This window comes from Cygnus atratus, chromosome 4 (assembly GCF_013377495.2).
Source record: "Cygnus atratus isolate AKBS03 ecotype Queensland, Australia chromosome 4, CAtr_DNAZoo_HiC_assembly, whole genome shotgun sequence".
NCBI lineage: Eukaryota > Metazoa > Chordata > Aves > Anseriformes > Anatidae > Cygnus > Cygnus atratus.
The window spans coordinates 34565141-34577534 of record NC_066365.1 but is presented as its reverse complement, the minus strand read 5'-3'; the positions used below and the strand labels follow the sequence as shown (position 1 = coordinate 34577534).

At 40.4% G+C, this 12394-nt stretch overlaps 1 protein-coding gene across 1 annotated transcript; it reads left to right on the top strand.

Moving 5' to 3' along the window:
• The first annotated feature begins 509 nt into the window (after window positions 1-509).
• Window positions 510-10749, top strand: TMEM184C (transmembrane protein 184C). The gene is made up of 10 exons (XM_035554498.2): window positions 510-765; window positions 1241-1371; window positions 1467-1503; window positions 3317-3522; window positions 4310-4384; window positions 5273-5366; window positions 6956-7068; window positions 7741-7840; window positions 8324-8495; window positions 8960-10749. The coding sequence occupies exons 1-10, from the start codon at window positions 649-651 to the stop codon at window positions 9250-9252; spliced, it is 1338 nt and encodes a 445-aa protein (XP_035410391.1). The 5' UTR covers window positions 510-648; the 3' UTR covers window positions 9253-10749.
• The last annotated feature ends 1645 nt before the right edge of the window (window positions 10750-12394 follow it).

Genomic DNA, 12394 nt, shown 5'->3' with positions numbered 1-12394 from the left:
CACCTCAAACGTTTAAGAGTCTGCTTTTGGCTCCTTCTGAGGACTTAGAGCTGCCTTTCCCTTGGAAATTTGGCTGAGCACCACCAGCGGTCCTCACGCAGCTCAGCGCCCCGTGCCCTGTCAGTGACCGCTGCGGAGCTAAGGGGCGTTTCGGCAGCCCTCAAGAGGCGCTTAGTAAGTCTGAAAAACAAACGCCCAGCAAACGCTTAGAAGCTTGGTATGTATTTTGTGTCACTCGGGTGTGCTCCGGAGGCGTCGTGTCAGGACCCTCACTAGCGGGAATAGTGGGATTAACTGACGGGAATAACGGTCCCCGCCGCGCGCGCCCGAGCGCACCTGCCGCCGGCGCGCGCCACCTCCCCAAGCGCGGGTCGGGACTGCGGGAGAGCCCATTGCTGGCGGCTGGGGGGGGGGGGGGCGGGGGTAGGTGGAAGCAACCATTCTACGGGGCAGGGCACCCGCGACGGGCGTGGCGAGCAGCCAATGGGCGCCGGGCTGGGCGAGGAGGGGGCGAAGCCGGAAGCGGGGCGGGGCGGAAGTGTGGCGGGGGCGGTGTGTGGCGGCGGGCCGGGTCCTGTCGTGCCCTGTCGCGCCCTGTCGCGGTGCCGCTCTGTCACCTCTGGGCGCGGCAGATGAGGGCTGGCGGCCATGCCGTGCACCTGCGGCAACTGGCGGCGCTGGATCCGGCCGCTGGTGGTGCTGCTGTACATCGTGGGGCTGCTGGTGGTGGTGCCGCTCTGCGTCTGGGAGCTGCAGAAGCTGGAGGTGAGCGGCCGGGGGGGGGGGCGGCGGGGCCTCGTCCCCTCGTCCCCTCGTCCCCTCACGGCAGCCGCCTCGCTGCCTGCCCGGGGGCCGGCGGGGTGCGGGAGAGGCTCCCCTCCGCCGCTGGTGCCGCTCAGGGCAGAGCTGAAGTGTTAGCTCCTAAAATGTGTTGAAGGGAGCCGGTGTTTTCGTTCAGATTTCCCATCCTTGGCTTTTAAGTGAGGTGCTCAGATCAACAGGTAGCCGGGGGGACGTTGGGAATCAGGTACTGCAAAACGAGGTGCAGAAAAAACTAACTATCGCAACGTGTACCGAATATCCGTCTTAAAACTCAAAGTTAACAATAAAAAAAATACATTTTTCTTATTACACTACCAGCACTTTAAAAAAAAAAACAACGTTTTTCATGCTATACTACCAGTACTTCAAACGATTAACGCCAAAACTTTGACATCCCGCTCTTCTCTTTCTCTTCGAGGTTGGCATCCATACCAAGGCATGGTTTATCGCCGGGATATTTCTCCTCATGACCATACCCATATCTCTCTGGGGAATACTGCAGCACCTCGTCCATTACACTCAGCCTGAGCTGCAGAAACCGATAATAAGGTAGTGTTTCGCCTTTTACCTCTGCTGCAAATGTTGAATTTGATTCGGATTAAAAGTATGTCTAGTAATTGAATGTTCTTTTGTTATTGTGACAGGATTCTGTGGATGGTGCCGATTTACAGTTTAGACAGTGTAAGCGTCCTCTTACTGGTAACAGCCCCGTAAAACTGTTTGCTGTGGGGGTGAGGGAAAACGGTGTCACAGCAGAGACAATGCTGCGTGGAGAGCCACGGTCCTAGAAACTTCTGTTCACTCCTGTTTACAGAGTACATCAGAAGCGTAGTTCTAACGATATTACGTGGTTGTCGTGGATCTTGTGGGATTACTTTTGCAACCCCATCTAACCCTCTCAGTTGTCAAATACCCCTTATGACCAACGTAGAAATGGGGATAAGTGCTTGCTTTTGGTCCTTCCACCTTCAGTAAGAGCTGAACTGGAAACCTCTTGACCAGATATGCTCAGTGCTCTGAGATATGTTTAGTGCTTACATTCTTCCTTATTGCGTCAGGGGATGAAGGACAAGATCCCAGAAAAAAAAACACTTCTCAATACTTTTATATGACGGGTTCTGCCATACCAGATATTGTTTGTCTAAGTGTGCCACGTGTGGCTCCATGCATAGAGATGACTTGAGCTACAGCTAAGCAGTGTGCTAAATCCGTGGATTGTACAGGATGTGTGTTTACATGTTGTTATCACCTCCTGGCATTGCAAGTACTTACATTTCTCCCATAAAAGATAGGTTTTCAGGAACTTTTTTTTTTCAAAGAGTGGGATTTAGTGACGGGGGAAAAGGAGGGTAGAGGAGGCAACACTATCTGTTTCACGTGGGGAATATCAACTACCTCAGATTGGCATTTCAATTTGAAGCACAGAAATTTTCTTTGGAAGTAAAATGCCAGCTAATTACATGAGCTCTAGCCAGGGCCCAAAGGCATTTCTGGCAGGTATTTAAATCTTTCCCCAAACTCTGGGATCCTATGGGTGTTGCTGCAAGTATGGTGTTCTACTAGAGTATAGAATCTGAGCTGAACATAAAATTCTCAGGTTCAAACAGTTTGTGATGCAGCATCGCATGCTCCATAAAGATGTTGTAGTAGCTGCCATCTCTAGTATTTCCTAACTGCAATGAGGAAGCCAAGCATCTTCCTGAAGTTCGAATAAGAAGTTCTGAGAAGGCACAACATTCACACCACTACAACCTAGGGAAGCACAGTAAACTCAAAATACCTGCCTCTGTTTGGGAGACAAAACACAAACCAATAAAATGAAGTAAACCACTTGCACAGGCTGCACTTAACAGTTCAAGAACAGAGTAATACTCAAAAATAAAAAATGGAAAGCTCTGGCAGCTGATCCATAATTACAGTTTTGCCAGACAAAAACAAAAAGCAATTTTCTGTCTGAAATGCTTAGGTTGGAGCGATGACTACCACTTGAAAGCTAATCAGCTGCTGTCTTCATATATTTTGCAAACATGCTGGAGCAAACATTTATGCATTACATAGGAAACGAACTTTGTACCAAAGGACTACAAAGTTAGTTTTCATATCCATATTGACAGGAATATGCAAATTTCAGGAAACTGTTTCTTGTCCCCTCCTGATAGGAGTAGGTCATGCATGGGGAACCATCTCCACAGTTACTTTTAAATTGAAGACTGCATTGTGTTGGGAGAGATACAGAGCACCTCTCGTGCAGTGCTTTAAGCCTGCTTTCATTTGAAGCAGCAGAGATGCAATCTGAAGTTCCACTTGTATTTTTACAGTATGCTACTTTCTAGCTGTAGCATCACACTCTTACTAGACAAAAACTTCAAGTTTATTTCACTTACTGCCTCCTGCCTAGTGAAGTGTGTCTGGCTGAACTAGGCAGCCAGTGTTGTCATTGGAATTGCTTTTGCCTTACTTGCACGTAACCTTTTGTGTACCTCTCTTCTTGCAGTGGATAGCTTTGAAATACCCCAACATTGCAATATATGTGGATACATGTCGAGAATGCTATGAAGCTTATGTCATCTATAATTTTATGGTTTTTCTTTCAAATTACCTAACCAACCGGTATCCAAACCTTGTATTAATAATAGAAGCGAAAGATCAGCAGAGACATCTGCCTCCCCTGTGTTGTTGTCCATCGTGGGCTATGGGAGAGTGAGTATATGATGGCACCTTACAATTTTAAGCTGTGTAATCAGATACAAACGTTTTAATATTTAGTAATATAACTGTTGTTGTTGCTTGGCACTGGTCTGTTTGTGGTTTGCACGCATTTCGTTTATCAGTGATGAACTCCTACTGAAAGCAGCTGTGAACATGTTTTGATCTAGCTGTAAAACATCCTAGAAATCACATGTAGTTACTAACATACATTGTTCAGCACCTGATGCTGGAGAATGATTTGATTTTTTTGAAAAATATTGGAAAAAGGTCTCTTGGAATTTGCTTTTTTTGCTGTCATAGAATGTTTGCCACAAACCTCACGTTGACTCGGTGATGCCATATAGCATATTGTTTCCACACCTGAGGGAGGAAAGAAAATCCATATGCCCATGAGCTGCTTGTTTCTGCATGTTTACTCTGATGAGCAGCATAATAAGTTTTCCTTCTCTCTCAAGAGATTTTCATAAAGTTGCTTTAATGTTAAAGACAAACTATGAATGTGATTCCGAAACATCCTTGAAGTGAAAATTTCAATCTCTTTGTTCAGCCCAGACAGAATCTTTCCATAGCTGGAAGTGGTATCACCAAGTATTTTCTTGTATGGATCTATAAAGGTCTATTCCGTTGTGCTTATACACACAGTAAACTGTAGCCTGAAGTCCTGGAAGTAAGCTAAGTTGAAATTACTGTGAAATAGTGAAACCCCTGAGAACAGGACATTTCCATAAGTGAATTGTCTTTAAATTCTTGTACAATGAATTTTTTGTTTCTCTTGCAGAGTTTTATTATTTAGATGTAAACTGGGTGTTTTGCAGTACACTGTTGTCAGACCATTTACCACCATTATTGCTTTGTAAGTACGCTCATAAATAATTAACCTTGGTCTTCAGAACGTAATTTTGAGTTACACTGGAAAGAATTTTCGTGCCCTTTGTATTGAAGCAATGCAGCTTGAAAGCAGACTAGTTGTGTTACGTTCTAAATGGGTCCCAGCAATTTGCATCAGCCTTTGGTTTCTTTATGGCTTCTATTGCAAATGACTATTTGCAGAATTTAAATAATAAATAGTTAATGCCTGCTGCTGAAAGAAGTGGGGGAGGATATAAAGTACTGTTTATGTGGGAAAGATGTTTTAGAGCACCAATCTCTTAATTTTAGAGTCTTCTTTTCCTCCTACTTCTTCTCTGGTTTTAACAACTGGGTGTTTTTAATGCCAAGTTTCACATAACTTTTAAAATTGTACTAAACTTCGCATGTGATAAGCCTGACTTTGTGCCTTTGTACATACCATATAATTTCTTGTTGTAAAGGAATAGCAGGCAGTTCTGTGTGTTGATGTTTAAAGTTTACTTTCACAAACTTTGTATTGATGATCGGTGCTGTTAATTCTGTGGGACTGTGAAAAAGTTGTTATTCACAAAGAATATCCATGTAAATAAATATCCCGTTCAGCAATGGGATGTGTTAGCCCTGCATTTTCATTCTCCTTTTTTGGGCTAAAAATAAAAAAAAAATGACTTACCTATATATATTATGATATTCAAACATTGTTTCTTCTGGGAAAAATACAATATAAACTTAATATACTGTTGGAAAGTGATTCTTGTGCAGACCCCTATTGCTCGTATTTTAGTACCAAAACAGATTTTGGATTCTAACAGTTAATTGATGTGATGAAGGTTTAGCATTTCAAGAAAGTGTTAGTGTACTATGTTGTGATTAATTCTAAAAATTCTTTCAGAATTTGTGAGCTAGTGGACGTGTACGACGAAGGAAACTTCAGCTTCAACAATGCTTGGACTTACTTGGTTATACTTAACAACATGTCACAGCTAGTGAGTATCAGAAGTATATCTTTTGCTCTTTTAAGTCATGTTAGTATTATGTAATTCTTCTTATGTGAACTGTTGAGAGTAATTGCATGAATGTCTGGTAATTCTTATAGGTAGAATATTTCATTCTAATTCTTGTTCTTCATATCTTTTAAATACTCTGTACAGAACGCTAGGACAACAATCTAAAATTTTATTTTAGACTTTATTAAACTTTAGACTTTAGTCTTTAGACATTATTTTGACTTCTAAGCTCAATAAATCAGTAGTGTCCCACCTCTCTACCCCAAACTACTCGATGAAGTTGTCAGAAGACCCCAGGCATGCTACAGCTGCAAACTTTTCCCCTCTGCAGATGACAAGACTCCACTCACCTTGCTAGCTTCCTCCCAGCACACATACAGAGAATCCCTGCGGCTTTGTTCAAAATACCGTTGCAAAGCTAGTGGTAACAGCCTTGACAGAAAAAACAGAAGCCATGCACACAGTGCAGAGATGCTAGCCTAACACCTGGTCTTTGAAGGAAAAAGACTGCATAATTATAAGGTTTTCTTGTCTCTCTAGCCAATATTTGGATTTTAAGGAAAAGGGATACTCAGGAGTCCGTGGCAATTTAGCTTTTAATTTGAAATTACCCCTAAGAGACTTGGAGCGTGTGCGTTTTAGAGAGGGGAAGTTATTCCAGTGTGAAAGCCCCTGACTGCAGTAGCCAGAAGGCTCTTGGCTCAGCTGCCATGTGATGGGGAAAGGGTAAGACGTCAGCCTGTAGGCCTAGAGATTTCATCTTGGAGGTCAGAGAGGGCATTTGGTGGCTGGCTAGGAAAGTGGAGGAATCATTTGCTGCTTCACCTAGAGCACGTTACACGTGAACTGCTGCAGCACCTCTGGCAACAGCAGCAGATATCATAACAGCATGACATCCCATCTGATCAGGGTGTCCTCTGGCTGCCACAGCTGTGTTTATTGGGTGACTGTTAGAGAATGAGCTGTAACTGCTTTCTGCTGTGACAGCAGTCCCAGCAGCAGCACATGCTTCTTTGTGTCCAGGGTGACACGATTGCTTAAAAAAAAATTGCAGTAATAGGCTAGAAGAATGTCCCTGAAAAGGGGAGATCAATTACTTTTGTTTGGCTATACATTAGTTTGGTTGCTTGCAGTTCAGATTGCTCAGTTTTGCAATGAAGATTGTATTCCTTGCCTCTTTTCTCATAGAAAGAACCTTTCAGGCATCCTTAACAGAAGCCTGAAAGAACACCCACTTTTTATGCCATTTTCTGTAGAGCTGCACTTGGCATTGAAAAGATCTTATGGGAGCTTCCTATGCCTTGTTTTAGTTTGTAGACAGATGACCTCAGTCTTTGTCTGACAATATGATACATTTCAGAAACACAATTTCAGGCAAAAAAAATAATTCTGCTTTAACACAATAAGGATGGAGATTCAGTAAGTCCAGAATTTCCTTTCTAAAATAGCTTCTTAAGTTTGCATCATACTGTGGTATTTTTGGAACTGAAGAGATGCTGTGAAACATCTCAAAATAAACAAGGATTTCAAAGATTTTAAAGCTTTTCTTCGTTTCTTTTCCCTGTTAGTTTGCTATGTACTGTCTGGTGCTGTTTTATAAAGTACTACGTGAAGAACTGAACCCCATCCAACCTGTTGGCAAGTTCCTTTGTGTGAAGATGGTAGTTTTTGTGTCTTTCTGGTAAGTGAATTGTTTACTCATTACTTCTTGCTCTCAGAGTAGAGTCATAGAAGAACAGAAAATGCTGGATTGGCATCACTGAGGTTAGAGGCTCCAAAATGTCTAGCCACAATCTTGGTGAAGTGCTGCAAGGGGAAAAGGATATCAGTATTTTGGACACAGCAGTCTCATTCACTTGAGATGAGTTCAGACTTGGTGTTTTGTAAGGTAACTCTCAAGAACGTAATTTATTTTAGAATCCTCACTTGCAGTTATTTCAAAATGATTTTTTTTTAACTTTTCAGTTATTTTCTGTATTTTTTTTAAGCATTGCTCACACTTAGCTACTAATGAGTGAATGCATTTGACTAGTTGACCGTTACTCTGTGGGCTGCTTTAACATCCTGATAGAGAAGCAACTTGTTCTAATAAAGACCTGGAAGAACAAACTCTTCTTTAGCTGTCTTCTCTGTTGGTCTTTAGGACCATGGTTGAATTAAGATTTTCTTCAAGCCTACTTCATTTTGTTTTTCTCCTTTTAAAGTCTAAATATACAAACAGCAAATTTGTTTATAAGATTCTTGCTACATACGTACATGCATATACCTACAAACATGCATTGTTTAGCAGATTTGCTTGGTGGTTTGTAGGCACCACTGTTACAACAATAATAACAATTAGGAATCTTTACAGGCAAGCTGTGCTTATTGCACTGCTGGTGAAAGTTGGCGTTATTTCTGAGAAACGCACCTGGGAATGGCAAAGTGTGGAAGCTGTGGCTACAGGCCTACAGGTAGGAGCAGACTATTACTTCATAGGAGAAATTGCTTTATGTAGGATGACGTAGCTGATTTCAAGCAAATACTGTCATATCTTAGTGAATTATTTAAAAGTTGGACCAAATTTCAGCTGGTCACCCCAAGTGAGGTTTCTGCTCACTACTTCTATATCCGTGTGTTGTGTGGGAGGAATGCGGCCCAATTAAATACTTCTGTTGGATATCCTTGTGACTGTTCTTGAAAAGAGTACATTATAAAGCTGGTTCTTTTTGACTCTCCACTTCTCAGCAAGTTGGTCTGTCCAGCAAGGACTTGTTCCAGTGTGTATGTAGTACACGTGGCGCTCTGATATCTGCCAAGAATCTCTAGTGAAAAAGCAGCTGATGTCAGCATCCCAGTGCCATTGCTATCAGTCTTTAAATGGTAGAAGAAACCTGGGAGCTATTTTTCTCTAGTTATGAATGATAAGTATTAATTAATACCTCTCCTTGTTGCAGGATTTTATCATTTGTGTTGAGATGTTCCTGGCTGCTATTGCACATCACTACAGTTTCTCCTATAAACCTTATGTTCAAGAAGCTGAAGAAGGGTCATGCTTCGACTCTTTCCTTGCAATGTGGGATATTTCTGATATAAGGGCAGATATATCAGAACAGGTTCGAAATGTTGGTGAGTAACAGACAGATGTGTATGATCTGTTAGCAGTGTATGCATTTTTCCAGCTTCATTTTGTACTATTAGCCATCTCTATAGTACATTGAGAACATCCCATACAAAATTCATGGCAGCTGCATCCCTAAAGGATTTCATAGGATATCTGGCACTTTGCTCTTCCCACTAATCCTGAGTTGAGTGACTAGTTTTTAATTTTTCTTTTAAATATACATATCTCAGTGTGAGTTTCAGATGTTTTAGGTAGAATAGAGGGGGATGTCTTCCTGTCCCGCCCCTCCCCCCCCCCCCAAATGGAAAGACATCCTTTTATTGACTGAAGATAACAATGCCACGTAAAACTCTTCTAAAACGAAGACTAATCTTCTAATTTAACATGGCTATTTTAAAGTTTGTGTGTTTGAAGACCTTGGTGTATCGCTGTAAGTGTTAAAATGCATTTTCATTTGGCATAATTCTAGGAAGGACGGTTCTGGGCCAGCCAAGAAAAATATTTTTTGCTGAGGATCATGAACAAAACGAGCATACAAGTTTACTGTCTTCATCTACTCAAGACCCTATTTCTGATGCTTCTTCAATGCCATCTTCACCCATGGGTCATTACCAGGGGTTTGGACACACTGTGACACCTCTCACAACACCAACGACGGTCCCTGCAGTTGATGGTATTTATAACACTCCTGCTATTCGAGACACTAAGGAATCACCTGAACTAGAGCACAACTTATTAGAGAAAGCTTCGGATAGAAGTTAGACTTGCCTTTTCTTTGAACGCGTCAACGAGTCTGTTGTGTACTTGCCACACACCTTCTGTTAACATACGCTATTAGCGATGGAAGTCGAGTAGCTTGGAACAGCCACTGCACGGACAGGAAGAGGACATGGCTGTAACTGACATCTTAATTCTGAGTCTATAATGGATGTATCTGACTACCCTGTGAATATAAAACATGCATACTGTAAAAGTTTCTGAAGAAACGTAAGAATCAACTCTTTAAACTGTTAAATGTTTATATATCTGTTACACGGTATGGCAAAACTACACTGACTTCTATTAATACGAAAGAAACTTGAAAAATACTATGCTCTTCTAAACATGAACTGTAAATACTACTACTGGGGGAAATGTTAATTTCAAGAATGTAATTTAAGGAGGTCAGTAGCAAAGACTCCTTATATTGGTTTTGGTTGTCCTATTAATGATAGGACAAGGCTGAACGGTGCGTGGATGACATGGTAACTTCTGTGCACATGCCATCTTTTTCCCTTTCCTGCATTGCTAAATAAAATTCCTTCATGAAGGTAATTACAGAGCATCTGTAAAGAATCTATAAAGAAAAAAAAACAACACAACATTCCCTATAGGTCTTACCACAAACTTCCATGTCCAGAACATACAGCTGGCATATCTCTTGTTCTTCTAGCTTGTAATTTGTTAGTCTTTTACATTCAGAATAGACAGCCAGGAAGATAGGTTTTGAATTAATAACTTACACTTGACTGTTTTTTTCCTATCCTTCTAAAATGGTTACTACCATAAAATATTTAGGTGGGAAGGGGAAAATAAAGAATGTCAAAAACAAAATTGAGAACAAAACTTACTTCTTTATTTTTGGCTGCAATAAATTCTTTAACACTTAAATTTTTTAAGCTGTTAAAACGTAACATCTTAACATGTCTGTAGTAATTTGTATTCATAAATTTGTGTCTGTGATTACTGTACTATGCTTCTAGTATAGCCTGTTCAAATGTAATAATTGATTTCTGTGTACCCCCTCAGAAGAGACCTTTGCTAAAGTAAAGTTAAGTAGCTAGTTAAATCTGGAGTTACTGGGTCATTAAATTTCAGACCAAGGAAAAAAACACTTTTATCAAAACATTTTAACCTTTTACAAACTGAGAAAATCAGTTTTTTTATCCCATTACCAGGTTTTTATTACTATTGCATGTTTGCAATCTGACAAACCTAGAGCATTGACATAAAGTGACATCTGAAGATTCTTTTTCAGCATTGTTAGCATTTACTGGATAAATGCTTAACTGCTGGCTGTCACAGTGAACTCATCTTAAGTGCTTATTTTGCAGTACTAGTGTGATGTAAATATTGCGCCTTACTCACTAGGCTGCGCATTTTATAGTTGACTGTACTTGCTGTATCTGAAGCTAGTGGGAAAGTGCAAATCCTACTTTTCAATTGCCAAGTCATTGCCTTTGTTGTAAATAAGCAATTAAAGATTTTATTTAAACTGTTCATTTTCTTTCAATTTGATTCACTGCTAGTACTTCTGAGTGTGAATGACAAATGAAGACAACCCTCCTTTTTGCGGAGGGAGGGGATTGTGTGTATAACTAGTACATGTGCTTGTAGTTTCAGTATTTTAAGGTTTATATTGAAAAGAGAATCCCTGCTTGGAGCTTATCAGAACTACTTATTTGTGTGTGATTCTAGGCACCTTTATTGTCACAGATATGTTCTAAAGAGTAATTAAAAAAAACAACTTGTAAAAGCTTGCAAGGCCTGGGGGCTTCTTTGCTCACTATGGCTACTACTAAAACTACTCTTAATTTCTTGCATGTGCACAGGATTTCTGCCAATGCTCATTTTTACCCATCTGAAGGATGAGAACTGCTGGGAGTGCCTCGTAGAGTCATTTAGGTTGGAAAAGAGCTCTAAGATCACGCAGTGTAACCATTAAGTAACAATTATGCTCTAGCTTTTCAAAAACCAGTTTTTTTTTTTAATAGTTAAGGTTATTTCTGTTAGGTATAAATAACCAGGTATGGTAATGGGGTGGGGATGTGGAGAGCAAAGTAACTAGCTGAGTGTCTTAGTGACTTTTTCCACAGCATTTCACTTGCTGTGAAAATTAAGATTGCTTAGCTTTCCAGAATTATGTTAAATTCAGCTATTCCATTTTAGGTGCACAGTATTCCTGCATTTTAGCTGGAAGGAAAGTTAATTTTTCAATGCAATAGCTTTCATGGTCATACCTTCCAGTTAACAATTGCTGTTGAATTTAAAAAAATAAGATCTGTGACACCTGTCTTGTCTTCTGAAAACTATTACTACAAGAGGTTACATTGTAATACGCTATCACATTCATGAACCAGTTCATTCAGAAGTAGTCCCTGTTTTCATTAACAGTATTTGTTCCTCCCTTGTTTCATACCTCATCTGTTCTCAGCTCTTAAGGCAAGAGCAATTTTTTAAGACTTAGGTTATTTCAAACACTGCTTAAAAACATAGCAACATTATTTTAGCCCTGTACTTTCTGTAACTGATTAAGGGTAGAATATATCCTTAATTTTCTTCAATTTTACTTTCTCACTAATTGGTGAAAATCTAATTATTAGTTGCTGGGCATATTTATTAACGGCTTTGCTTTCAGCGTTCTCTATAAAACCATACTCTGCTGCAATTATTCCGCAGCTACTAACTCTCGTCATCATTTCCAAGGTAATTGTAGCACCATGATGCCTACAATTCAATACAAGCTATTTAACCTTAATTGCCAGGCACTGCCTTTACTAAAAGGACCATTGGTAGAAGTGCAAGACAGTAACTAAGACTTTATGTACATTATGGACTTTTTTTTTTAAATAAAAGATGTATAACGAGCCTCTATCTTCCTCCACTTGTGTTTTGCTTTGGATTGTAACTCTTGGATAAAGAATAGTATTCAGTTAACATTATCTTCAAAAAACTTGACTTCACCATCACTTCTGTTTTCAAAATGAGTTGGAGACCTGTCTTCTACCCTTCTAGGAGGAACTTTGTTACAGCAACACATCAGCTGCAGGCTGGGATAACCACAGCTGCAACAGAACTACTCAGTCCCTCAATTTGATACCAGCTAGCCTAGAACATTTACCTAATGGAGGGTACATACTGATCA